The following is a 26,353-nucleotide window of genomic DNA, read 5'->3' on the forward strand; positions in this document are numbered from 1 at the left end:
ATCTTGTGGACATGAAGGAGTAGAACCGCATGGCCCACGTCCTGTGCAAGGGAGATACAAATACCTCTCTGGTACAGGAGTAGACTAGGATTTTCATTAGCTACAGCTGTGGAGCCATTTGTTACCTGCTAACATTGCCCTAAGACTTATCAGACCAAGCATCTTTCTTGTAACCTATATCTCCTGATATCTGGGGAGGGAGTCGTTTGGTAGACAGCAAGTATTATTATTGGAAGAGGATTCCTCCTTGCTTTAAAAATATCGAAAGTCTGGTATGATCTCAATTCTTCCTATGTCCTTTCTCAAGGACTTTCTAGTCTTCATGATTCTAATTAGGTAACGTACACAAAAAGAATGTTAATATACCATAATCTTAATGAAACAAGACGACACTGTGATCTTCATACATCCCCAAGTCTCAAAGGAATATATAGTATGTGTGTCTTAATGGAGACAGTGGGATTTGGTGGTGGTGGTAACTTCTTTTTCCCCCACTATAAACTTACACATAAAGGCCCCAGGCACCTTGTTCTTGTATTCTGTGCAACACCTAGATGTGCAGAGGCTCTGGATTATCAATGATGATATTATACTCCTCTTACAAGAGATCCAGAAGGTCTGAAAATTTAGACTGATATTTTGTAAATGCTTAAAAGAGAATAAGAACATTTAATTCCTCTTGGCCTGAGGATGCAATAGATTTCAATACCAGTCATACTACCTCACATCTACATGAACAGATTTCTATTTCGATGGAGTCCATGGTGATAGGACCTTGCTGCAGAGACTTACGCTAAAAAGGGATAAGGTATTTGAAGGTATTTATTCCACACTGGGAAAAAAAAGAAATCAGACAACACTTTCATGTTAAAAAAATGGCCTCATGGCCTCTTCTTTCAATGGGGAAGTATCTAAATATCTAGTAGGCACCCTTGGAAAATATTCTTACATTCCGGTGAAAGGGAGTTTACGGAGACCATGCTAATTTTACAGTACTGAACACAGCATCTCAAGTGCTATGAATCTTCATACACCAAGTGAGTTCCCAGTGGTAGGAGTGTTGCCCTGTCCCTGTATCTGGCTGTCGGTCCCACTTCCCCTGTGCCCTCATGAAGCCATTTTTCATTGTTCATGTAAAACCTGTTCCATCTGACAATTCCACTAGTTTCCAGCCTGCCTTTTTTCCTTGCTGGTATCTCAAACCCATGATCCCACCATTGAATATATTTCACAATCTCTTTCTTCCTTTTTCCTTCTCTAGATTCTTCCATTCCACACATGCCCACACATACACCCCCGTTTCAGACATCTAAAGAGTAACTGTGGACTAGCTTTTAAGACTCAAGTAGGAGAAGGAACTGTTGGTGCTCCTATGATGGGATTTTAACACACCCAACAGTAGATTCACCCTCTTTGCCCAGGGATGTGTTCCAGGGCTTTCCTCCCTGCTTTTTTTTTCCCCAGAGACACCATTTCGTTTAATTATGTGCCTTTTCTTTCTTTCAGGGGGTACACAGTATGACCAAAATCACATCATCCTCAACACTGTCAGCAAAGAGAAGTTAACACAAGTCTGGGAAGCCATGGTCCTATAAACCTGAATAAAGAATGCAGGAGGAATATTTCTGGAGGTCTTCCAGCTACGTGTAAAAAAAAAAAAAAAAAAAAGACTGGTAACAGACAAGCCAAGAGGAAAGTGGACTTGCTCCTTCTTCAGTAACTCTAAATCCACGCTTGAATGACACTGCCATGACCTGGACTATGTCTCATCTTTTCAAAAGACTATATAATGAGTTTTAAACCAATAATTTGTCCTTCTTTCATTTCCTTTCTGCAGCTGCTTAAAAAGGTTGCCTCAATAGCAGCTTTTGGGTGTTTTTAGAAAATGTTATATCAAGACTCTGTACATTTTAAATTATTTCCAAAGATAGTGACAGGAGAGAACAGGAACAGACTTGAATATACTTTGTGGGCCTACAAATCTCTTACACTTCAAAGGGAAGGATAAGGGGCACCTGGATGGTTCTGTCGGTTGAGCATCCAACTTCAGCTCAGGACATGATCTCATGGTTCATGAGCTGGAACCCCGCATCGGGCTTGCTGCTGTCAGGACAGAGCCCACTTTGATACTTTGTCTCCCAGACTCCACTGCTCACACGCTCTCAAAAAAAAACAAAACAAAACAAAACAAAAAAAAAAACATTAAAAAAAATTTTTAAAAAAGTAAAGGGAATGAGAAAAGCTCAAGTTTGTAAGGCAGAAGATTGTTTAGCATCGGAAAAGAAATATCAGGCCAATAATTTTGGTCCTACTGTTTTCTGTAATCAATTATGCTCTATAGCAAAGTGGGGAAAGGCTTATATGACACTTTAAGGAACTAAGTAAACAAAATACTATTTTCTTAGTACTAAAAGTTAATAAATTTATAAGATTTCTTGTCAGGTCTGCTAACATTAGCAGGATTTGGATTATTTTAACCCACTTGTGGGCTGGCCTAGAATGTCATGAATAAGTGGTGTTTAATGCTTTTCTTACAGATGCTACGGAACAGTGTTACCGTGACCTAATTTACTAGCCTATCCTCTCATCTACGATTAGTTCTGCAGTAAATGTTATATAAGCCTTCGCTAAACTCAAGTCTTTAGCCTAATTTCCTGCCTTCCTATCCCGCTGCATTGGCACCAGGCCTGCATGGAGTGCGGCCACTGCCTTCTGGTAGCGGTAAAAAGAGGTGGAAGGTTCAAGATGACGACCAGCAATTCTCTCCAGAATGCAAACGAAAGGAGGCCTTAAGCAAGGCTGGTCAAATTTTAGAACTCTGAAAACCCTAAAATGCAGCATCTCAATGAAAAATGAAATAGTTTAACTGCTGACAATACACGGACCCATAGGTTCAAACAGTGTATTCTCGTTTGAACAAAACTGCTAAACATTCTTTGGATAGACTCTTCCCCCTTTTGTCCATATTTCATTATCCTTGTTAATAATACTGGTGCTCTGGTCACAGGAAGAACAAATCTCATTTCCTTTTTATCTGTTTCAGTGTTTCCACTTCCTAACCATTGCTCCTGCCTGGAGGCAGTTGTGGTCAGTAGCTTATCTTGGGTTTTAAAGGAACACCTGCACGTGTCCAACGGCTGCCAACAGGTCTTGTTCTTAGATGATGTGGAGCTCCGATTTTAGGCCTCTGTGCGGATCACTACAGTGTGCTGGGGTCATGTTGCAGTAGCCTGTTTTGAATTTATCTCGAATAAACTGGTTTCTGGTTAACTGTATTGAGGAGATGTGCGAGCGTCCTTGCAGTAGCCCTTTCAACGCTTCACCGGGGCAGATTAGACACAGACGACTGCGGGGGAGGAGGCAGTGCTGGATAACGGCGGGGAAAAGTTTCTTTCCAGACTCCTTGCTGAAGAGAGAGGACATGAGGGTAAGTGAGGCCTTCCCTCCCCTCACTATACCACCCCGGCGCCCTCAAGAAGAGTGCTGGGACTGTTCACACGGAAGTCAGAAATGGCCAGTACTGACGAGAACACCACTTTCTTTCTCTTAAAATGTATTTGGGCCGGTGAGACCAGCAATTCCAGAGAAAAGCCCTCATCCAGTGTTACCAAGTGAGTGTGTAATAGGCACAGACTGAGTATCAGGTTACTCAAGTCCATGTCCAAAGCTAAAAGCTTAGTATCTAAGGTGCAGGAGCGAGGAGGAATGCCACAGGAAATAAACACTTACCTTGAATGAAGGTCACAGACTAGAGATTCAAAAGCTGCAATGGGTTTATTGGCGAGATAACTAAGTACAGGCATTTAAGGTGAGAAACTGGAGAAGGGTTGCAATTTCCACGGACAAGTCCTCAGAGGAGCATGTTTTAGTTGGTGAAAGAGGCCTAGCCCTCATGCTAAATGTAAGGGTTTTAAAAAGTTAGAAACTTTACCATCACCTTCCATTTTCTTGAGACTAAACAACCAAATCAGCTAGATTTTTATATGTGACCCTAAGAGATGTACAACTTTGAGGGTGGTTACGACCACAGTAAAGCAAAAGAAGCCTTGTCCAGTTGGATTCATCAGTGAGCACTTTTTTAAGAAGTAGCTTTACGCTCTTCATGCCGCCCTCCACCCATATGCCAAAAGTTTTAGTATCTCACAAACATTAATAAAAGACTTTGAGCTACTAGAACAGAAGATGCCACAACAATGTGCAAATCTGGTGTGAAAAACAGCTTGAAAAAAACAACGCAATTTTCGCTGACTTTATAGACAAGTCCAAGTGTGGATATTTTCGTGTCATGTCTTCCTTACTCGTGTGTCCCTGGTGCTTGGGTCAGAGGACCTCTCGGCAAACAAGAATGCACGGATGTCGAGCAGGGTGACGTGCAGAGAGGGTGGTGGTATGGCTAGAAAAGGACTCTCTGTGCTCAGTTCAAAGAACAAGAAATTACTGGCAAATAGGTGTCTGTATTTTTAAACTTGTATCACGGAACTCATCATCTAATCTGGAAAGTGATGGCTACTAGAAATTTGGGGCTGAGAGGCACTCACCGAATAAAAGCCAACAATCACCAAACTGAGAGTTTATTTAAATGACATTAATTACAGTCTTTCCTCTTGCATGTCCTCTTTCTACCTTCAGGAAGGCTTCTGGAACTTTAGAGAAAGGGAAGGTTTTTTCAATAACTGGCTGAATCTGTAAGACACAAGAAGAAGTTGATTGGAGGGGAGGAAAGGTGTAGGTTTTCAAGGCAGATGGGTCAACAGTGTCCTCACCATGTCCCTTGAGGCCAGTCTCCCAGTTCTGTCTCAAGCACCTAGATGAGGAGCTGACCACCACGCCACAACAGCGGCCCCACTCCTGTCTTTTCTCCTGCCTCACTGAGTCCCTGGAAGGTAGCTGTGCTGGGTCGTGTCACTCTCCTATGCAGAGCCCTTCCACAGCTCCCAGCCACGCATTCAAAGGCCACCACCATCCCAACCTCGGCCCGCATACAGACTCCACACTTTACCAAAATGGCCGACTCATCACCGTCTGAACAATGGGAATTTGTGCCCCTCTGTCAGTTCTACCACCGTCCCAGCCCAGGTCTCACACTACCCTTCCCAACCCCCCGGTTTGCAGTACATTCTCTCGGAACTGCTATGGAACTTGGATGGCCCTCCATGCAGACTGCCCGTCACAGCTGCATATTCGTCTCAGCCACTCTGTTGGGTAGGGTAAACACCCAACGGGGCATCCCAAGGTTTTGCTGTATGTATCTCTGTGGCCCCCTTGTAGGCAGTGTACAGAATAAGGGCAGATTCTTTTTTATAATGTGTTAAATGTTTGGCCTATCAGCCCAAGCTTACAGTACCTGTGGCACAGGCCACCTCTATTGCACACCAGCCCCCACACTCAGCGCAATGCAAGGCACAGGACAGGCGCTTAATAAATGTCACCTAGGTGAAAACCACTAAGATAACTGGGAAGCAAGAATCTTACGTGGGTTCTTTGGGTTTCAGGAGAACTGTCCGGGGTGGAACTGTCCTGAGAGGGTTTGCCAAATGGCAGAGCAGCTGGTTAGAATGTTCAGGAAAGCCACCTCGGCCAGCTCAGAAGTGCTGGAATGCTGCTGGTTCTGTTTACTGTACTGTTAGTACTGCCAGCAACCTCCTTCCGAACGGATGTCCCACTTAGTACCCTCTCTCCTGATGCAAAAATCCAACCGAACTCTTCCTTTTCCAAACTTCCAGCAGAAATCAATAATTGTCCACTGGGTATTTCAGAGGACTGCCTCCCACAGCTCCATAGACAGGGAGGAGGGGTCAGAAGGCATAAACCAGTGCATACACTTTACTAGAAAGATGTGTTCTCGTGGGGTTCAGAGGCATCTGAAGTAGTTTCCTCTCATGTGAACTTTATAGCCCTGTCACCAGGAGAGTATCTTGGGCTCCAAAAGTTCCCTTCTCCAAAGAGTTTAAAATTCTTTTCTACCCACAAATCACGGTAAGCTCATGACAGAAGTAACAGCATGTATTGTACTCTTTTAAGCACTCTATGGATTTTACCCCATTTAATCCCTAAGGCCACATTATGAGGTAGGTAGCAGTATTATTTCCATTTACAGATGAGAAAATCAAGACCCAAAGTTAAATGAGTTGTCCAATTTCACGTGTACACATGTACACTCCCATCCACACTGGGGACATTACTGATTAACAACCACAGTCCTCCCCAGCAAGCTAAGCATGACCTCAGAATCTTTTTCAACTCCGCAGTCACTAGGAACAGACATGAGCTGGCTCCCCAAATGAAACCTATCTGCCTCCTCTGGCAAATAAAAATGGAAGGCACTAAAGTTTCCTGCATATCGCACGTGAAACTTCCTGAACCTATCACTCTCTTTAAAGCCCCTGGGACATTGTTTTTTGAGTGCTAATTACCTAAAAAGGAACCACCTGAATGCAGGCTTAAAATGCAGTGTCCTTGGGGCGCCTGGGTGGCTTAGTCGGTTGAGCATCTGACTTCGGCTCAGGTCATGATCTCACGGTTTGTGAGTTCCAGCCCCGCGTCGGGCTCTGTGCTGACAGCTCAGAGCCTGGAGCCTCCTCCTGATTTTGTGTCTCCCTCTCTCTCTGCCCTCCCCCTCTCACGTTCTGTCTCTCTCTCTCTCAAAAATAAATAAACGTTAAAAAAAATTCTTTAAAATTCAGAGTCCTTGGTCTCCAGTTAGAACAACTAAGCCAGAATCTCTAGGGGGTGGGGTGGGGTGGAGACCATGCATTTTCAGTAAGCTTTCCAGGTGAGTTTAGTGCCCACTGGAGTGGGAATCCCCGCAGCCTTTTGCCTTAATCTTAGGATCCCTGACTTCTGTCAGACACATTCATTCAGAATCACACAAAGATTGACCAAGTGTCTACCCTCTAAATGTTAGGCACTAACCCAGAGCAGCTAGACAAAACAGGCTCCTGAGGGTAAACCAAGGAAAGAAAGGAGGCAATAACATCAGCTTTTCACTGAGCTTTGAACACCGGCAACAAAAGCAACACAGCCACGGTGTTACAGTCGGTCAGGGAGAACCGTGAAGCCACCTGCTCAACTCTAGAGCGAATGCCCAGGCTCGGCTAGCTATGCTCACTTTAGAACTCTGACCGGAGACACAGACCCCGAACTGATGACACAGCCGGCCTGCAGTGACCGCACACTTTAATCTGGCTGGTCAGGCCTATTGTGCCGAATAACCCCAGAGGGCTGACTGGGCCATAATGAGTCATTCAGCTGTTCCCATAAGTGACAATGAAAAAAAAGGCTTTCGATCAACAGGCAGGCAGATGCCACTGTTGGCTGAATAGGTGACAGCAAATGGAGATTAACTGGATAATGGAGCAGTGTCTACATATAGCCTCACATCAGACCTAGAATGCTTGTTTGTTACGGACAAAGAGATCAGAGTCAAAATCCAGAGAGGGGAAAGAAAGGTTACTCCCAGTGAGGTGGGGACATTTATGTGATGACACTGCTATAGTCCAGCCGGCACAGGGAGCCCTGTTATAAAGCGGGTGGGCTCACACCACACTTCCCGCTACGCAGATGCACGGGGCCGGCAGCTGACTGGGAGACGCTCATGGCAGCAGCGTTCATTCGGTCTTGGACCCAAAGTCAGGCCCTCCTGGTTGTGCCTTACCTTTCTTACACAAAGGCTGTAAAAGCCAGACCCCAGGACTTGGCACCTGCTGCCTGACATCCCTTCTGTGAGAACACAGGGACGATGGGAACCTCAACTGCCTGGCGTGGCCTCGGAATATTGTTGCTTGCAGCTGCTGGGCAAGCCTCCTTGTCTCTGAGGCAGAAACTCTCCGCCCCTTGAGGGGAAGAGGAAAGAGAAACCCTTTGCAGGAGAGCTGGTGGAGGGAGGACACCATCTCTGCAGGCAGAACAGTAGGCAGAGAGGTATCCCCTCAATCCCCATTTTCACAACAGTAGAGCTTAAAATACACAACAGTAGAGCTTAAAAGGGACCTAAATATCTGAGCGAGCCTGTTGGATAGATTAGGAAACCGGAGTGCAAGTGGTTAAGTGCTAATGCAGGTCAGAGCTTTTAGCACAGGAGCCAAAGTGAGGGTCCTGCATCCTGCATGGCAGTGGTGCAGTCTGGGGAGGGGGGCGTGAGCCACAGTCCAGCCACCTCTTCCTGAGCCCTCAATCTCAGCTTCCACTGGGCACAGAAACTGCAGATCTCAGAGGGCGAGGTGTGTGAAGAGACATGAACAGATGACAGACACAAGGGAGACCTAAGGGCTCCTGGCCTAAATCCAAGTCCACACACCTGTGCGGCACCAGGGACCGGAGGCAGGGGCGGCAGGGCCACAGTTCCAGCACTACTCTTAGACAGGTATGCCCCTGCGACCTCTAGATAAATTCCATATTCCCAGGTAGAAGGGGACTTGAACTAAGGAGACATGAAGAAGACAAAAGGAAGAAGTGGGCTTTGCTTGGACTGGCTATTTCTGGAACTTTCGGGTCCCAGAAAACTCAAAGCAGGAAGAAAGGTGGTAAGAAGGGGGTGGGGGAGGGTTAATGGAGGGTGCACTCCAAAGGAGTGAATGCTCCCATGTTGGAAAGTATCCAGGGCTTGTCCCTAGGTCCCCCTGGAAAAGGCACTCCTTCCAGCCAGAAGGGGAGAAACGTGGCCTACGTTTCTCCACAGAAACAATCAGCTGCATTAGAAAGACTGCATTAGAAAGCAGGGTGATGGGATCCATGAGGTGCCTGTCCTCTCCAGCAAGAGAACTCTCTCCTAGCAGTCCTCAGGATTCCATCCCTAATCATGACATCCTCTCCATGGAGGGAAAAAATCCAGTTGCAAACAAGAAGCTTAAAGTTTTAAAATGTAATTCCTTGCTAAACTAAGGCCACAGATCTCAAGAAAGGTCTGGGAAATTGCTTGCCTCAGAACTTCTTACATTTTTCTCTAAAGCTGCACCGTCCAACATGGTAACATCTAGCTGCATGTGGCTATGTAAAGTAATCAAAGGTAAATAAAATGAAAAATCCAGTCCCTCAGAAGGATTAGCCACATTTCAAGTGTTCAATTGCCACATGTGGCTACTGGCTACCATATTGGACAGTACAGGCAGAGAACATTTCAATTACTGCAGAAAGTTCCAGTGGACATCATTGTTCAGAAGGTAACTCAACATGGCCAACACATATTTCCATACCCTACTAGGTGAAACTAGTGGGCCCTGAGTAAATGTTCTGAATTAAATTCTAATAAGTTATATAGGAACTATTCTAATGCTAACTAAAATAAAGAAATAAACGGAGATATCTCTTTCACTGCTCAGTCAAGAAGCTTGGCTGGTCGGGGCGCCTGGGTGGCGCAGTCGGTTAAGCGTCCGACTTCAGCCAGGTCATGATCTCGCGGTCCGTGAGTTCGAGCCCCGCGTCAGGCTCTGGGCTGATGGCTCAGAGCCTGGAGCCTGTTTCCGATTCTGTGTCTCCCTCTCTCTCTGCCCCTCCCCCGTTCATGCTCTGTCTCTCTCTGTCCCAAAAATAAATAAAAACGTTGAAAAAAAAAAATTAAAAAAAAAAAAAAAGAAGCTTGGCTGGTCACCTAGGATCTTAAACAAATCTGTGAATGTTAAGTACATGACATCAAAGAACTTTAATAACTACATGTGTGCAGATAAACATAGTTAAAAAGATGAAAGGGTACAAAGAAAAATCTCCCTTCCACACTTCAGCCCCAGCCATCTAGTTCTCCTCCTCCAAGGCAACCAATATTTCAAGTTTTTTTCATATCTGTTGAGATACTTTATGCACTGTAGGTAGAATAGTGGTTTCCAAAGATGTCCACATTCTAAGCCCCTAAACCTGTGAATATCATCACTCACAGGACAAAAGGGGCTTCAAGGACATGATTAAGTTCAGGATCTTGAGATGGGCAGGATTATCTGGATGGGCCAAATGTAATCACAAGGGCCATTAGAAAAGGGAGGCAGGACAGTTAGTCAGAGGGAGACAGGATGACGGAAGTGGAAGTCAAAGTGATGCAAGACTGAGCCAAGAAATACAGGTGGCCTCTAGAAGTTGAAGAAGGCAAGGGAACAGATTCTCCCCTGCAGCCTGCCTCCAAAAGAAACACTGCCCTGCTGACCCATTTTAGACTTCTGGCCTCTAGAACTACAAGATAGTAAGTTTGTGTGGTTTCAAGCCACTACATTTATAGCAATTTGTTACAGCAGCAAATAGGAAATGAATAAACACATACACAAGCAAATACATACATACATACATATATATATATATATTTCCTGAAAGCACAGTCATTCTTATCAATAGCTGACTACAGTCTAAAAAATCTGCCGTAAAACCTCCTTGCTGGCCTGAAAAACACTGAAAAATACAGAAAGACTTTGTTGATACAATTCAAACTCCACCTATCTAAATGTTTAGATGACTATTTGAACAAGCAGAAAACAACGAAGACTAGATGAGAAATTGATTGATTGATTTTTAACTATTACTGACAGCAAAGGGTGGTTGAAGGAATGGTCCTGGAGGTCAAGAGACTTGGGTCCTTGAACATGTCACATAATCTCTTGGGGCCTCTCTCTTCAATGAGACACAGTGGCAGGACGAGGGGGTGGGGTGAAGACAATAAACTAGACACGTGCTAGGTTTTCCTATTTCTAATCTTTGAGCATGCTAACCCAAAAAAGCTCGCTGGATAATATAAAACAAGAAATGTTTATTGTATTTAGGAAAAAAGGAAAAAAATGCAAAATAACTGTAAGGCATAAAGCACAATTTCAGTATCAGTCTGTTACGCTCGGTGTGGTAATTACAAATCATTCTTTTCTATCACTCTGTCGATACACGGTACATCTTTGGAATACCCAAGAAACTGGTAACAATGGCTGTATCTGACAAGGACAATCTCAGTGACTGAGGAAAAGCAGTCAAAGGAAGATTTCATGAAGTAACTTTTCCTACCTTTCGGATTTTGAACCTTGTAAATGTATTATGTATTCAAACACTTAAAGTATTTTAAAAAGACAGGTTCTTTTGGTTCATGGCTTCACACTGTCAAAAAATAATTACAGTCCCTCTATCAGATTCACCAATGAGATTCACCAAACGCTCAGCCAAAGCTTGGAAGAACTTCAATGTCCTCACTGAATTTAATACTCTCCACTAACCACACAATACAGAAGTAGGCGTGCTCTGTTACCTGCTCCAATTTCCCGGCATGGACAGGCACCCTCTCACACCCAGAGTGATGCAGGATGCACAAGAACACAGCTGACCCCGTCACGGCACCCAATGTCACAAACCAACTTCCACAGTCCCAGAGTCCTTCACTGTCAGAAATGACTCCTGAGCCCAAATAACGCTGGTCAGGAGAGAGAAGAATCAAAAGCCAAAAGAATATTTCCTCACTCACCCTCGTTTGAGGACACATCAAGGGCATCTTTATTTCTACCTTGTCCTCTTTTAGCCATTCTACCAGTTATCTGCCAAATTGAATAGTTACATATACACAAATCACCTCTCTTCTCTGTTGCATAAATAGTAATTTCCAGGTAGAGAGAAAGAGGGGGAGCCACAATATTTTGAATACAAAAAAGCAATGGTAAGCATGTGGACAGCCTGGCGCAGATACTGGGACAAGCACAACTGTACAGTACACTTTTGGAGGACGGGGACCCCTCTAATAATGGGGCTCCAATCGCATGAAAGACTGTGTAAAACTATGGGCCACATTATTTAATGACTGTTCATTTCCTTCTTCCTAGCAATAAGCATCCTTGCGGGATAAGGGAAGAACCCCACCAAGAGGCACTTACATACAGTCATAAGGCTGAGACCATCCACCCAGGACACACAAAGACTTAGAAGTCCGAGAAAAGGCAAGTAATCTTGAAACCACAGAATCTGGGAAACAGTAGCAGGGCATTTTCTATCATATAGTTCCATGGCTATAACAGAATAAAAAAACTAAATGCACAAAAAGTAACCAGTAGGTCCTAAAAATCATTCTTTTCCAAAATCAAAGCGGTGTGCAGGTACCAGCACAAGAAAGCCCATCTTGAGGGGCTCTTTCCAAATGGCCCAGCATGAATCATACAGTGTAAAGCTGGTCCTGCTCCATCATTTTTCCCTGCCCATTTTAAAGTGACAAGAACGAGACAACTTAAGCTAAGGTCCCAGATCAGCCTCAAGCACTAAGGATGCAGCTGAATGACGGAGAAGGAAAAGCACAGGACTGGGAGTCAGGAAGTGTGCCTTCTGGTCCCACTTCTGCAAACTTAAACATGTGCCTTTATCGCTCTGAGCCAGTTTTCTCATCTGTAAAACGAAAATCATTTTACCTATGACCTCACGCAACCGTCTAGGGTATATAAAGGTCTCTACCCTATAATTTCATATAGTCTCTCAATAAAATCATAAACATCAGCACCAGAATATGAGTTTTCCTTCCAGGTTATTCTTCCAGAGAGAGAATGTCAGACCTGTTAAGACCATATGAAAACTCAAAATAAACAGTGGTAGATGAGGAACCTTTGAACCCACAGCTGTCCTAAAAGGCCTCGGACACCCAAACAGGGATGATCTGACTAGAAGCAGGAGTCTTTCACCAGAGTCCATGCAGGACAGACACAAGCAGTCAGAACCATCAACCGGTGGTCCCCACCAAAATCCCCACCAGTCCTCACAGATGTCCTGCCCACTGACCCTCAGACATACCGCTATTTGCCCTTTGAGCATGTGACACTAGCTGGGGAACAGGAGACCTGGGACCTGACTTCTGGTCCAGTTCTCTTAGGGTGGAGATTCCACAGTATTTGTTCACCTGGCTCATCTGGGAATCTGCTTACCTCCAGAGCAGCCTCACCCTTGGACTATAGAAGCTCCAGAGCAGTGCTCCTGTCAACTCCCAAGTGTGTGCACAGATGACCTGTGTGGTGCCATCTTTTCAGGACCATTACCAAAATACTATTAGCCTCGCTGTAGATTCCAGCTCTGCTAACCATCTAACTTAGTGTCTCTGAGAAAATCACATATCCTCTCTGGACCTGCCTCTTCACCTGTAAACTAAGGGGGCTGAACCAGATTGTGTCACTGTTTTTTAAATGTAGCAGTCTAGATCTGTAACTCCCATGGAGACAGAACCAAAAATACGGCACTTACACGTGGCCACGTAAAAGCAGAATGTGCACAGACCATGCCGACCCCTGGAGCATTCCCAGTGACCAGGCTTGGCGGGCAGGTCACAGAGATGCCAGGGGATGCTCTAGCAATACGTACCTTTCCCTCGTCCACCAGTTTTGCGATGTCATCTAGATATAGACCGCTGGCCATGAAAAAAGCCCAGCGATAATGGACTCCTTGCCAAAAATGCTGAAAAGGAGAAAAGCAAACACGTCAAATATAGGAAGGGATACAATCTGACTAAATGCAAATTTAGGGAAGAGTATTTTCTGGATGACTAAGACAGACAAACTGATTTCCTATTCATTTTGAATCAGTGAGCTGTGTGCCCAACACCACAGCACAGTGACTGATGGAGAATGGATGCTCCATTAATGTTTAATAAATTAATGAATGAACAAACTGTATCTACATGAACATAGGCTTTTTTGCTAAATTGTGAATGACAAGCAAGTAAGCACAGGAAAGCTGTCCTTAAAATGACAGTGTAAATAATCTTACACACTCAATTTTTTCCTTAGGAGAAATTAGGGGCTAAGACCTCTACGCTTTCCCTACTAGGGTTTAAATAAAGCCCAGATTCAGGCTCTGGGCTGATGGCTCGGAGCCTGGAGCCTGTTTCCGATTCTGTGTCTCCCTCTCTCTCTGCCCCTCCCCCGTTCATGCTCTGTCTCTCTCTGTCCCAAAAATAAATAAAAAACGTTGGAAAAAAAAAAAAATTTAAAGCCCAGAGGCAACAGAGAAGAGCTTTTAAACCTAATTCAAGAATGCTTAAGGGGCAATAAGGCACCAAATATAATCTTAGACAAGAAATCCAATCACAGATAGTTTTCCGGCTCTGAGAGGAACAGGACAGCTTTAAGGGCAAAACAAAGCATAAAGTTCATTATACATCACGGTTGGGTCTCCCCCTACAGTTTTAACAAGTCCCAAGCCACCTAATCGATTATGGGACAATACATCCCCAGATAAAAATAAGGAAAATTCTTCTACTCAGAGGGTTTGTGACCACTTTAGTGCCAAACCCCCACTTTTAATTGTTATTCTTTATGTCAAAGGTAAGGTAGGCCATTATCAAAATAACAAGTGAACTGAGGTTCTCTATGATACATACCTCAATGACCTGCCCAACTCAACTTCATTAGATGAGAGCCATCCAGAGGTACTTACAGGATTAGCCAGCACCACGCTATCTCCCTCCCCGCAATGGCCTCTGTCTCACATTTCCTCAGCATGCCAGAAGCTACTACCAGGGCATGAAATTGTCAAGTGCAATGGGACTCCCCTGCTCCTTTAGCTCAGGCACTTAACAGTTGTGTTATTTAGGTCAAGCTAAACACAGGTCAGCCAGTTTCCTGGACTAAAGAATGGCGATACCTTGCTCGCATGGTTGTTGGAAGGATTAAATGAGAATGAATGTAAAGTGCCTGATACGCATAAGGTATCATATGCATAAATATTTATATTTATTATTCAATAAATACTTATCTAGTGCTGAAAGCAAACTTTATTGAGGAAAGATTGCGGCAATAACAAATCAGAGTTTAAGATTATAGAAAGACAACAAAACAGATGAACATAAGGGAAGAGAAACAAAAATAATATAAAAATACGGAGGGGGACAAAACAGAAGAGACTCATAAATATGGAGAACAAACTGAGGGTTACTGGAAGGCTTGTGGGAGGGGGGATGGGCTAAATGGGTAAGGGGCACAAAGGAATCTACTCCTGAAATCATTGTTGCACTATATGCTAACTAATTTGGATGTAAATTTTAAAAAATAAAATTTAAAAAAAGATTATAGAAAGACAGATAAAAGCAAGCTGCTGTCTGGGCAGAGCTTTGCAATGGTTGTACCCGGAATGGCTTACTGGTTTGGATGAATGACCCTGTAATTTATTACCTAACCTGGAACAATTCTGAGAGTTCAATGAGTCATCAATAATAATTATCCCAGGACCACAGGATGCAAACAAAGCCAATCTTACCCTAAAATAGGCATGACGAGATTGAGTCACCTCAGCCCTCAAGGTTGCAAGGCAGAGCCCAGGCTGGCACACGTCTCCAGGTAGTTTGCTCTTGGCCCAGAACAAACGCAATATCTATTCAAACACTAATAATTTTCTACAGGTGTCACAGCATGAAAGAAGTTGTGAGGCACTGGTCTAGGCAAATGTAGTTAAAGAGAAGGAAAAAAAAGTACCATTTGAAGGCACTGAGACCATCCCAAATTTACAGAAGGCCAAGTTAACTACAATCACAAAAGACCCGTTCCTGTACTTCTCCCTAAGGCCTGGCCTCAGACAATTAAAACATTCTGGTAACTGTTGAGGGTTTTAAAGAAGGAACTACAGCGGTCAAAAATTCATGTCTATAATTCTTTCTAGCACGTTGGCCTGTAAAGTGAAACTTTTTGGTCTGCAACAGCAGAATTTTTATACTGTGCTCTAAGGGGTCTGTGTATTTTTTCCAGGCCATTATAGGAGAAAGTAAACCAAAGCAGGCAGGAGTCTGGAGCATTACAATGAGGCTTTAACCGTGCACATTCTCAGGAGGACATCAGAAACTACTTAAAAGGTTTTCACAGGAGATCACCACTATCCTCTTTCAAGTAGGAGGAAAGAGAAAGTGCTTGTGTTACTCTCAGAGGACCACTCAGAAGGCTAGCTTGTAAGAGGTCTCACTCAAGTACAAACTGTGAAATCTTACAGAAAAGTTTAACTTCTATCTTGAAACCACTTGGATAGCCTGGGTTTTGTGAAAGGAGAAAGAAGAGATGAAGGACAGCTAAGATTCCTTTCTCCATGTACCAAAGCAGCGCACGGACGCCGTTTCCGGCCACCGCCTGAATCAGGTGAAAATGAAGGAGCCTGAGTCCAGAGCCTCATATGTTCACACTACACACACACACAGGCCTCCTACTCCATGGTCACAGCCCTTAGTTAATACCTCTACCTATTTAGTTACTACACAGAATTCAAGAGGCCAAAGTCCTGAAGTTCACTCTTAAAATGTCCCAAATTAATTTCAAGAATAAAGAAGCTAAAGATGGCCCTTGAGCCACTCATTCCTTAAATATGGGTCAGTGTTTGTTAGCCTGGCATGACGACTCACAACCTTCTACTGCCTTTTTCCTGAGTCTGAAGTATTTTGTCTGATTAATAAAAATAGAATTTATCTTTTTTTCTCCTATCACTTACACCATGTCAATATTAATTCAGATTTTAAGCCTTAAGCCATTGATCTAGAATTACCAAGAACGGGCACCATGACACTATATAGGCCTGTCCCCACTGTGAGGACAACATGCTATCATGTTAAGTAGGGAGCACCCTCTCAAGCTCAGCCATCAGTCCTGCAGCTAGGGTTGCTGGGCACTAAACCTCAAGGCCCACCACACACTGGATTTGTTCCATTGGGTGAGAAAGCTTCTTATAGCTCTGGTAACAGTGGCCTCAGTGACAGAGCCAGGCCGACTAATCAAGTCTCAGAAATGACCAGAATGTAATCAATAGCTAGAGTTACCTGATTCACATGGGATGTGCAATGTTAGGACAAGCTGATATAATTCCAGAAAAAGCATCATGGTTCTATTTGCCTTTGTGGTCTCACTAAAGTAAGAACACAACTTCCTTCAGGTTTTTGAAATTCAAAAAAATGCCCACAGACCTCTACAGGTCTGAAAGCTCCAGTCTAGAAATCACCGGCATAACCCAGTGCTACTACCCTGGACACAACCAGCTCTACACAGTCTTAATGAAGCTTCCCCCCTCATATACAAGAGCCTGCATGGATTAAGACTGGTGAAACAGACAGAAGGACATCACATATAGGCAAGAAGGAAGCAGAGGGTGTATCAGATGGAATGACGAAAGGTAATAATAGCTAATAATAAAGGTTAACATTTAATAACAGTGAGCAGAGGGTATATCAGATGGAATCACAGAAGGTAATAGCTAATAACGAAGGTTAACATTTAATAAGAGTGTTGTATATACTAGGCATTTTGCCAAGTTCTTTACATGGATTATCTCACTTACTCCTTACAACACATGGTAAGGTAGATACCTTACCCTATTAGTTTAATCTTACAGGTAAAGACATTGGGGCTTAGTGACATAAGTAACTTGCAGGTTACACAGCTATTGAGTGGAGTCCAGAATGTGAATCTGATCAGCTACTGTGCCATGCTGCCTCCAAGACGGAAAAAAAAAAAAAAAAAAAAAAAGGCTAGGTGGAAGCCAATTTCCAGAAGCATGAGGCGCCTGCTTGTTCACATCAACCAAGACTGTCCTCCCTACCTTTAACGTCTTAGAACCCATGGTGACTCCTGTCTGCAACATGCCGTCTGCTATGCCTAATCGGTCCATGTTCAGGAGAAAAGGAGTCACCAAAGTCACATATGTGGCTCCTGACCATTTCTTGAGAAAATTTAGAGCCCACGTTTCAGTGGATCCACCAACATTATCAAGAATGAAATCAAACCTGGACAGAAAAAAAAAATCAAATCAAAACATCCTTGTTAGTCTTTAACTACAGCTCCATTCCCCTTCATTCCCACTGCCAATCAGCTATAGGGTCTATTTTAGCGACAGTGCACAAACCTCACTACAGCATGCCATCCAGCAGAGGGGGGGCTGCTTTGACAAAGGAGAAAAGGGCACACCCACTAGTCTGCTCTGACTACCCCCCACCGCCGAGATAAGTCAAATGTGGCTAGTTCTTTGTCGTAAAATCGTATCATTTTTCTAATACTTTAAGAATGACTTAAATAAGTGGTTCTCAACCAAAGGCAATTTTGGTCCTCAGAGGACATACTAGGCAATGTCTAGAGACATTTTTAGTTGTCACAATTAGGGGAAGTGGTGGGAAGGGCTACTGAGGCCCAGAATGATGTATATACACAGAATGCAGAGAATAGCTGCTCACAACAACAAATTATCCAGTCCCAAATGTCAGTAGTTCAGAAACTAAGGTTGCCAAGGTTGAGAAACCCTGACCTAAGCTTTATGGGAAACTGCAAAGCAATCTATCCAATATAAGTCAAAGTATTTATTAGTGCATTTGAATACTTGAAAGAAAAGCATGCAAAGGTTTTCACCCATAGAATGATTTGCTTTTATTCCCTCCATATCAAAACTGCTTGTGTACCATCCTCTTCATCTTCTGGAATTTACTGCTATGTTTTGGCTTCATGCACAGCATCAGGACAATGTATGGAGAAATCAACAACCTGCTCTCAGTCTTCAACTGTGCTCTAGCATGCCCCCCAAACCCAGTCCTATGGTATCTCTAGGAACTGACAGATATTCAACTTCTTAAAGCTGATCTAAACCTGCTATAATCACTGCATTCCACTACAGGGGATAAAACCCAATAACGCTTTTAAATACTATATAAACAAACATCTATTTAGAAAATGCATGCTTAGAAGTTAAGCAAGTTAATAAATGAATTGTTTTAAATCCATTTTCCCTTTTAAATTCATCTGGATGAAATAAAACATCAAAGCTTCTAAAACCAGCTTTGGCCAAATTTGTGGCTCTTGAGCCTGCCTTTCAAATGGAACCAAATTAAAGAAGGACAAATAAAAACCGAAGGATAGGAGAATGACCTTACTAGATAACTACTCTTCTCATTAGAAAAGAACGGTAAATTATTTTTACGAGTTTAAGTTTCTACTTCATTCCCAAATTTTGAATAGACAAACATAATAATACTTATTTTAAATAAAATTTAAAGGCAGCCTGGTATTATAGAATAGGCACTGCCTGAAAAAGGAGTCCAGAGACAGGCTGTGGACTCAGCTCTCCCATTATTGCTCAAGTGGCATGACCCTGAGCATGCAAAAACTCCAAAGTCCTCTGCCCCCTAGTTTCTCAACTATAACATGACAGAGTTGGACTGAAGGATTTCAAGTCCAACTGCAAAATTCTAAGATTTGATCTAAAAAGTTGCTATTTGAAAGGAGAAATAATTTCATTCTTGGTGGATTCGAAGGCCAAACTCCAGGCAAAGGTCACAAAGATCAACTGAAACTGAAGCTGTCAAAAAATAAATAAGTCAAAGTAACAGTCTGGCATCTGCAAGCTAGAGAGATCCCCTTACCAAAAAGGAGCAAGACCACTGTGAGAAAACGCAGAGGGACAAACCGTGGTGTACTTTTGGGGGCCAGGCTGGGCGTGCTCCAGCTTTCCATCTGTCAGGTTCTCCATTCTCTGGTGACAAATTCCAATGTATATAAAACGTAAGGCAGATAGGGGGAACGGACTGTCCTTGGACTCAGTCTCATGGTGCTATTACTAGAGCAGTAGAAGACATGAGATCAGTTGAAACTCCACTATCTAGAAGCCAGCTGTTGGAGGCCCAGGGAGACCTAGGTCCTGACACACAGGCAGGAAGTAGCTGATAAGATCTCTGCAAGGAACAGTGTGATTCCTCAAATATGCCAAGTGTGTTCCTGACACGGGGCCTTTATATTTGCTGTTATCTCCACCTGAACAAGTGCTCTCCTCCTAGATTCCCTCAAAAAGTCATTACACAAATTTTTAATGAGCACCTACCATATGTTACTACTCTGTTCCAGGTAGAGGGACATAGCAGGGGACCAAAAAAACAAACAAACAAACAAATCCCATTTTCCTGGCTTGCTCTGAAAAGCCTCTGCTCCAATGCCTCAGAGGTTTTAACTCCCCCCCACCCCCTCCCTAAAAGGGCCTCCTTCCCCTCAGTTTTTCCCTTCCTTTCCCTACATCAGTGTTCTCAGGAGCACGTGTCATTGAAACCCACCCCCCGACTAGAGCGGGAGCCCCCTGGAAGTGGTGGGGGGCCTGTCTTGTTCTCCACTGTATCTCTATCACATGCTTTAACACTGCCTGGCACAGCAGGTGCTGTAGGGTTGAAGGCATAGGGAGTTGGCTGGCTCCTCGGGGCCGTGCTGCCACACGACTGCTGGGAGTGGGCACTGCTAGCTGAGAAAGGCTAGTGTCCAATGGGGTGCCCCCCTTTTTTTTAAACCCATGAAAATACAGTTGACCCTTGAATAGGTGCACAGGTCCAGCTGAACCCAGATTTTTTTTCAATAAATACAGCACATATCATAAATTTATTTTCTCTTATAATTTTCTTAGTAACATTTTCTTTTATCTTACTTTATTTTAAGAATACAGTATATTATATAAATATATATAAATATATATAAATAAATATATGAATATATATATATACATAATATACAAAATATGTGTAATTGACTATGTCACTGGTAAGGCTTCTGGTCAACAGTAGGCTATTTAATAATTAAGTTTTGGGGAAGTCAAAAGTTAGACGCAGGTTTTCTACTACGTGGGGGCCATGTAGTAGCCCCTAGCCCCCGTGTTGTTCGAGGATCAATTGCACTTCGACTCAAAATGGACAAGAATAACTGGCTTTCAAAAACTAACAGAAAAAGGGAAGGAAAACCTTTGAAAAAGAAGCAATAAAACATCTTTCTAAATGCTCCTTAGCTGTGTTCTCAGCTGCAGTTCTGTCTTGGCCAGATGAAGACCAGAGTCATCAGCACCCTCTCTACGTCTGCCCAAGCCACAGGCAAGAACAACAGTGTGTGAACAAATCACTGAATCTGCTCCTGTTTGCTACATTAAACCAAGCCACAGCCTGGCGTTTAGATGCACTGAGAACATCCACAGTATTCTGATTACCAACATTTCTACTGCCTTTGCTTCTCTGAAGCCTTTACTAAGCCAAAACACTGCAAGCATGATTAGCATTAAACATGTATTTTCCCCATACCTCTCCACGTTTTTCCTGTGGTGATAGATGCCACCAAATGGAATACCCTTCCAATTTTGTCTTTAGACCTCTTACAAACCAACAATAAAAGGTAACTTAAAAAAATTAGCAAAAGGCCATGCAAGCAAAATATTTTCCTCAGTATGTATCACATCTGGAATTAGAACAGAAGCCACCCAAATGACTTTTTACGGAGCAAGAATTGTTATCGATTCTTTTCTGGGATTCCAACGTGACTGCGAAGTCGCCAAACCATTCAGCCCTGCATGATCAATTGTCTTCGTTCCTACTTCCCAGTGTGAACATTGTTCTAATAATACATACGGTTTTAAAGATTTCAACTGCTCTTCCATATTTCCAGATCTGTAATCAATTACGTCATCTGCGCCGAGCTTCCTTACAAGTTCACTCGCATCCTGAGAGCAAACTGCTGTCACATGAGCAGCCCATGCTTTCATTACCTGTCCAAAAAAAAAAAAAAAAAAAAGGTGGGGGGTAGAAAAAATGATGGCAGTTTTTGAAAAAATAGTTGGCACCCATATGTGCATTTTTCAGACTAATCCCTAGAGAACTCTAAGTGTTTCATCTTAACAAGAACTACAGGAAGCCACTTGTCAGAGACTTAGTAAAAATGATTAAACTTTTATCCACCAAGAAAATTTCAAGAAATAGATCTCCTTTTCCTGGACAGGACAACCAGTCATCTTGTTGTCATTAAATCATAATCAATCCACTTAGAGAAGAACTCAGTACCTCACCAGTACCAAAAGATATGAGTTGACAGCCTCAGGTTTAGCCCTTCAATGATGACAAAGGCAGCTGGCGAAAACAACAAAAATCACATGTCCTTAGAAAATGACAATTTTAAATATGTCCAGAACATAAAAATGCAACATCTCTTCATCTGCATCTCTAGTAAGTGCTGGTATAGTCTTGAGTCAGACAGCAGTACCGAAACAGCAACCAGCTATCAGGTACTAGATAATTAATGAAAAGTACTCTTGAATAGAGTTGGAAGAAAATATGGTCATTTAGGGGCACCTGGGTGGCTCAGTCAGTTAAGCATTCAACTTTGGTTCAGGTCATGATCTCACAGTTAAGTGAGTTCTAGCCCCGTATCTGGCTCTGTGCTGACAGCTCAGAGCCTGGAGCCTGCTTCAGATTCTGTGTCTCCTTCTCTCTCTGCCCCTCCCCCTGCTCATGCTCTGTCTCCCTCTGTCTCTCAAAAATAAATAAAAGTTAAAAAAAATATATGGCCATTTTATCTTCAAAACATGGGTCATGTCCTCTCTTTTGGAGTAAAAATGGTTCTCAGGATTTAAATGAAGATGCCTTATATTTTAAAATAAGGAGCAAGCAGACTTAAGTAAAAAGAACTGAATTTTAATGTTATTTAAGATTAAGTATACAGAAAGCATCCTGCTCTGAAATTGCTGTTCTTTTCTACAATGACAATTTCACAGAATTAGCAGCCTAAGAATAGTTGTTTGAAGTTCACGGAGTAATTTTTGTGCTGATGATCATAGGTCATAACAGATCAGCTGTTTTCTCAATCCTGTCCCAAGTATCAACTTCCTGAGCTTTCCTTATATGAGTTGCAAAGGTTCATTAGAAGATAAGAGATCTGTGTTTATTGAGTTCACCACTGAATCCCTACTCTGTGACATACACAGGTACTAACAAATACCTGTTAAATACAAAAACTAAACAAAGAATTTTAAGGCCATCCATAATCTTATCTAACTTCTCACTTTTCCAAAGCAATACTGACCAAGGGTTTATATGCCCTGGAAATCTGAGGGGAATTAAAACATTTAGGAGTGACCTCATATACAACTTTACGACGTTCATGGGCTATAAACAGAAATACTTGAGCATAAGGATATGTTGCTGTCAGCAGAAAGCCCCAAACTAAAGTAGGTGCAAAACATAATCCAAGATGAATATCCAGTATCCATCTTAAAAAAGTGTTAAGGAAAAATGAAATTATGTTCTAAGCATTTAATATGTGTATTAAATCCTCAGGAAGAATATGTCTCATGTTGAAACAGTTCAATAATTTTTTTTCTCAAATTCCTAGTTTTTCCTCTCCTACTTAGAACTATCTAGTATCTTTGAACACTATTAAAGACTTTTAAAAACAGTTTTAGCTTTAAAAAAGGATTATGTCAAATAAAACACATGTGTAGAAAATGCCTAGAAGGTAGACCCCACTCAGATAAAGAGGGAGGATGTGGCAAGCATTCTACAACCTCTTTCAGGTGCCCAGCCTCCCTTCTAAGAAGCCACCATTATCATGGTATTTAAAGTAATCATCTCCTTCCATTATAAAAAATAGTTTTAGGGGCGCCTGGGTGGCTCAGTCAGTTAGGCGGCCGACTTCGGCTCAGGTCATGATCTCGCGGTCCGTGAGTTCGAGCCCCGCGTCAGGCTCTGTGCTGACAGCTCAGAGCCTGGATCCTGTTTCAGATTCTGTGTCGCCCTCTCTCTGACCCTCCCCTGTTCATGCTGTCTCTCCCTGTCTCAAAAATAAATAAAAAAAAAAAGTTAAAAAAAATTTTAAAAAATAGTTTTATCACCCAAATATGCATTCCCTAGACACTTCAGTTCAGTCTTATGCATTTTAAAAACAGGAGGTCTTTTAAGTCTCTCTTTTTAAACTATGGGCTCCTCTTTTAGCCCTTCACTTTCTCATAATTTATTTGTGGAAGAATCCAGGCCATCTGACCTGTAGAGTTTCCCACAGTCTGGAACTTCTTATTGCACACTCACGGGGCAATTCCACCTGCTGCTTTGTCTCTGTGTTCTCTTCCAATCTCCTTACAAGACTATGGATAGAGGCTAGCAAAATCGTAAGGGGCACATAATGTCTGGTTATTGCTCTTCTGAAGATCTTAGCAGTTATTTAATGGTGGTTGTAAAATAGTGATATTCTAATTCTTTTTTCATTTAGTAGTTGGAATACTATCATCAAGAAACATCTCCCCTCATATATAAATTTTGCTTATTCAGGTATACAGTTCATATAGGAAAGGTAAGACAAATAATTGTTTCTCCTTTACCAGTTTATAAAATAAATTGCTTTCCTATCATTTCCCAAAGGTGACCATTTAAAAAATATATATTAACTCATGTATCTGAAGGATTTTAATCCACTGTATAACTATTGTTGAAGCTAAAATTGTCACATCTTAGTGTCTTCAAGTTGGCTCCTATGTCTTTTTTTTTAATGTTTATTTTCGAGAAAGAGCACACACACAAGCGGGGGAGGGGCAAAGTGAGAGGGGGACAGATGATCCAAAGTGGTCTCCCCACTGACAGCAGAGAACCTGATGCAGAACTTGAATGCGTGAACCGCATGACCATGACCTGAGCCGAAGTTGGATGCTTAACCAACTGAGCCCTCCAGGCACCTCAGCTCCCAAGTCTTTTTTGACACAACTCAAGTAGTTTTTGATAGTTTCTCTGCTATTTCATATATTCTAGACACATTATTGTACATTTCGTGTCCTAGATCTAGAATCTGCGTTTCTCCAAGAAGTCCTGTATTATTTTCATGAGCAATGATCTATCAAGAGATAGCTTTACATACACAAAGTATCTCTTGAGTTCCTATTGAGATCTCCAATTCAAATTCAGGACTACAAAGCTCCTACTTAACTGCTTTCCTGTTTTACCTGTATCTCCTTTCTTCCACACATAAAATCCTGGCTATCAAAGACACAGGCGTGACAATTAAAATATACCATAAATACCTGGTTTGGTTTTTTTTTTACTGTACATTATACGCATAACAGTCTTTGAGTACTAACATTATTTATTATTACTAACACTAATGACCTGATTAATGAAAGCATTACAATTTTAATATATGCTCTTCCAGTTTTCCCCCTCTTTTAAAAAAGAGTTGTGCTGTATTTGCCTCATCAGAGCATATGGCTTTTAACAATGCACTCTAAGCCCTTAGTTTTAGTTCTACAGATACATTTACATTTAACATTTCCCACCAGTCCTTAATTTGATATCTCACCAGTCATTTCAGTTGTCAGAAGTTCATACTCTAGATTTCTCCGAAAGGGGTAAGAACATATTCTCTAAGTTCTTACAAGTTATTAATAGTTCCTATGTGATCTTTTTACATGAAGGCCAGTTTGGCTGTATATAAAGTTAGTATAGTCTGGGGCACCCGGGTGGCTCAGCCAGTCAAGTGTCCAGTTTCGGCTCAGGTCATGATCTCATGCTTCATGAGTTTGAGCCCCACATTGGGCTCTGTGCTGACAGCTCAGAGCCTGGAGCCTGCTTCCGATTCTGTCTCCCTCTCTCTGCCCCTCCCCACTCGTGTTCATTTTCTCTCTTAAAAATAAACATTAAAAAAAAAGTTAGTATAGTCTGAAGACACGCAAGCAAGGGTATACTAAACACGTTACTCCATCCTTCCCCCTGGCACTACAACATTGCTGTCAAAAAGTCTGATGCTAATCTAATTTTTACTTCTCAGAAGTAAAAAATTTCACAGAAGTGACTTTTTTTTTTTAAAGGTGTCCCTGTCCCAAGGTTTTTTGTTGTTTTTTTTCTTTAGAAGCCAGTAGTTCTACTAGGATTTTCCTTGATATTGCTCATTCTAGGACCCTGTCCTTAGAGAAGTGCTGTGGTCATGTAATATATAGTTTCAAATAATCTAATTTCAGGAAAATAAAGAAGTTTCTTGAATTACAGATTTTAGTATTTGTTCGATTCCCTTGTTTTGGTTTTCCTCTTCACAGATTCCTACTGTCCACATATCAGTCGCCTTTCCTCTCTTCAATATTTGATACTATCTCTTGAATTTGTTTTACTTGTTTTCTTTTGGGTTTTAAACTTTTTCCTATTTTGCACATTCTATTTCTATTTATGGCAGCATTATGGATTGTGTTTGATGCTACTGAATTCCTTCTAGTTTAGTCTTCATTGCTAAATAATTTGGTTTATTTTTACATTTTTCCCCAAGTTTTTCCAAGTCTGTTTTGTTTGTTTTTTCATGTCTTGTATATTTTTAATTTTTTAAACCTGTTTTGAAATTGTAGGCTATATTTGGGGGCACTTGGCTGGCACAGTTTGGTAGAGCATAGGACTCTTAATCTCAGGGTTGTGAGTTCAAGTCCCACATTAGATGTGGAGTCTACTTAAAAAAAAAAATTAGAAATCATAGGTTACATTTGATCTGTCCTGTGGGCATATTTTCTGATGTGCTGTTATCGTCTGCAGATATGTTCTTCTATTCCTTATTCTCATAATAACTTTGTATGAGATTAAACCTTGATACTTTCCTATTACTGTTTTTATTTAATTAAAATATTTTTGTTATGGGGTGCCTAGGTGGCTCAGTTGGTTAAG

General features: G+C 42.2%; 2 protein-coding genes across 5 annotated transcripts in view; one reads left to right on the plus strand and one right to left on the minus strand.

Moving 5' to 3' along the window:
- CRYBG1 (crystallin beta-gamma domain containing 1) overlaps positions 1–3,275 on the plus strand; it is a 186,666-nt gene extending 183,391 nt beyond the window's left edge. For both annotated transcript variants that reach the window (XM_023254207.2, XM_023254209.2), the window contains one exon: positions 1,507–3,275. In XM_023254207.2, the coding sequence (XP_023109975.2) occupies positions 1,507–1,595 (89 nt within the window). In that variant the 3' untranslated portion in view covers positions 1,596–3,275. The remainder of the gene's footprint in view (positions 1–1,506) is intronic.
- A 1,280-nt stretch (positions 3,276–4,555) lies between these two features.
- The window catches only part of RTN4IP1 (reticulon 4 interacting protein 1), a 50,936-nt gene continuing 29,138 nt past the window's right edge, over positions 4,556–26,353 (minus strand). For all 3 annotated transcript variants that reach the window (XM_045057892.1, XM_045057893.1, XM_011282520.4), the window contains exons 6-9: positions 21,305–21,441; positions 17,491–17,674; positions 13,285–13,377; positions 4,556–4,683 (exon numbers count right to left, since the gene is read on the minus strand). In XM_045057892.1, the coding sequence (XP_044913827.1) occupies positions 4,576–4,683; positions 13,285–13,377; positions 17,491–17,674; positions 21,305–21,441 (522 nt within the window). In that variant the 3' untranslated portion in view covers positions 4,556–4,575. The remainder of the gene's footprint in view (positions 4,684–13,284; positions 13,378–17,490; positions 17,675–21,304; positions 21,442–26,353) is intronic.

Source organism: Felis catus, chromosome B2, assembly GCF_018350175.1.
Source record: "Felis catus isolate Fca126 chromosome B2, F.catus_Fca126_mat1.0, whole genome shotgun sequence".
NCBI classification, from domain to species: Eukaryota; Metazoa; Chordata; class Mammalia; order Carnivora; family Felidae; genus Felis; species Felis catus.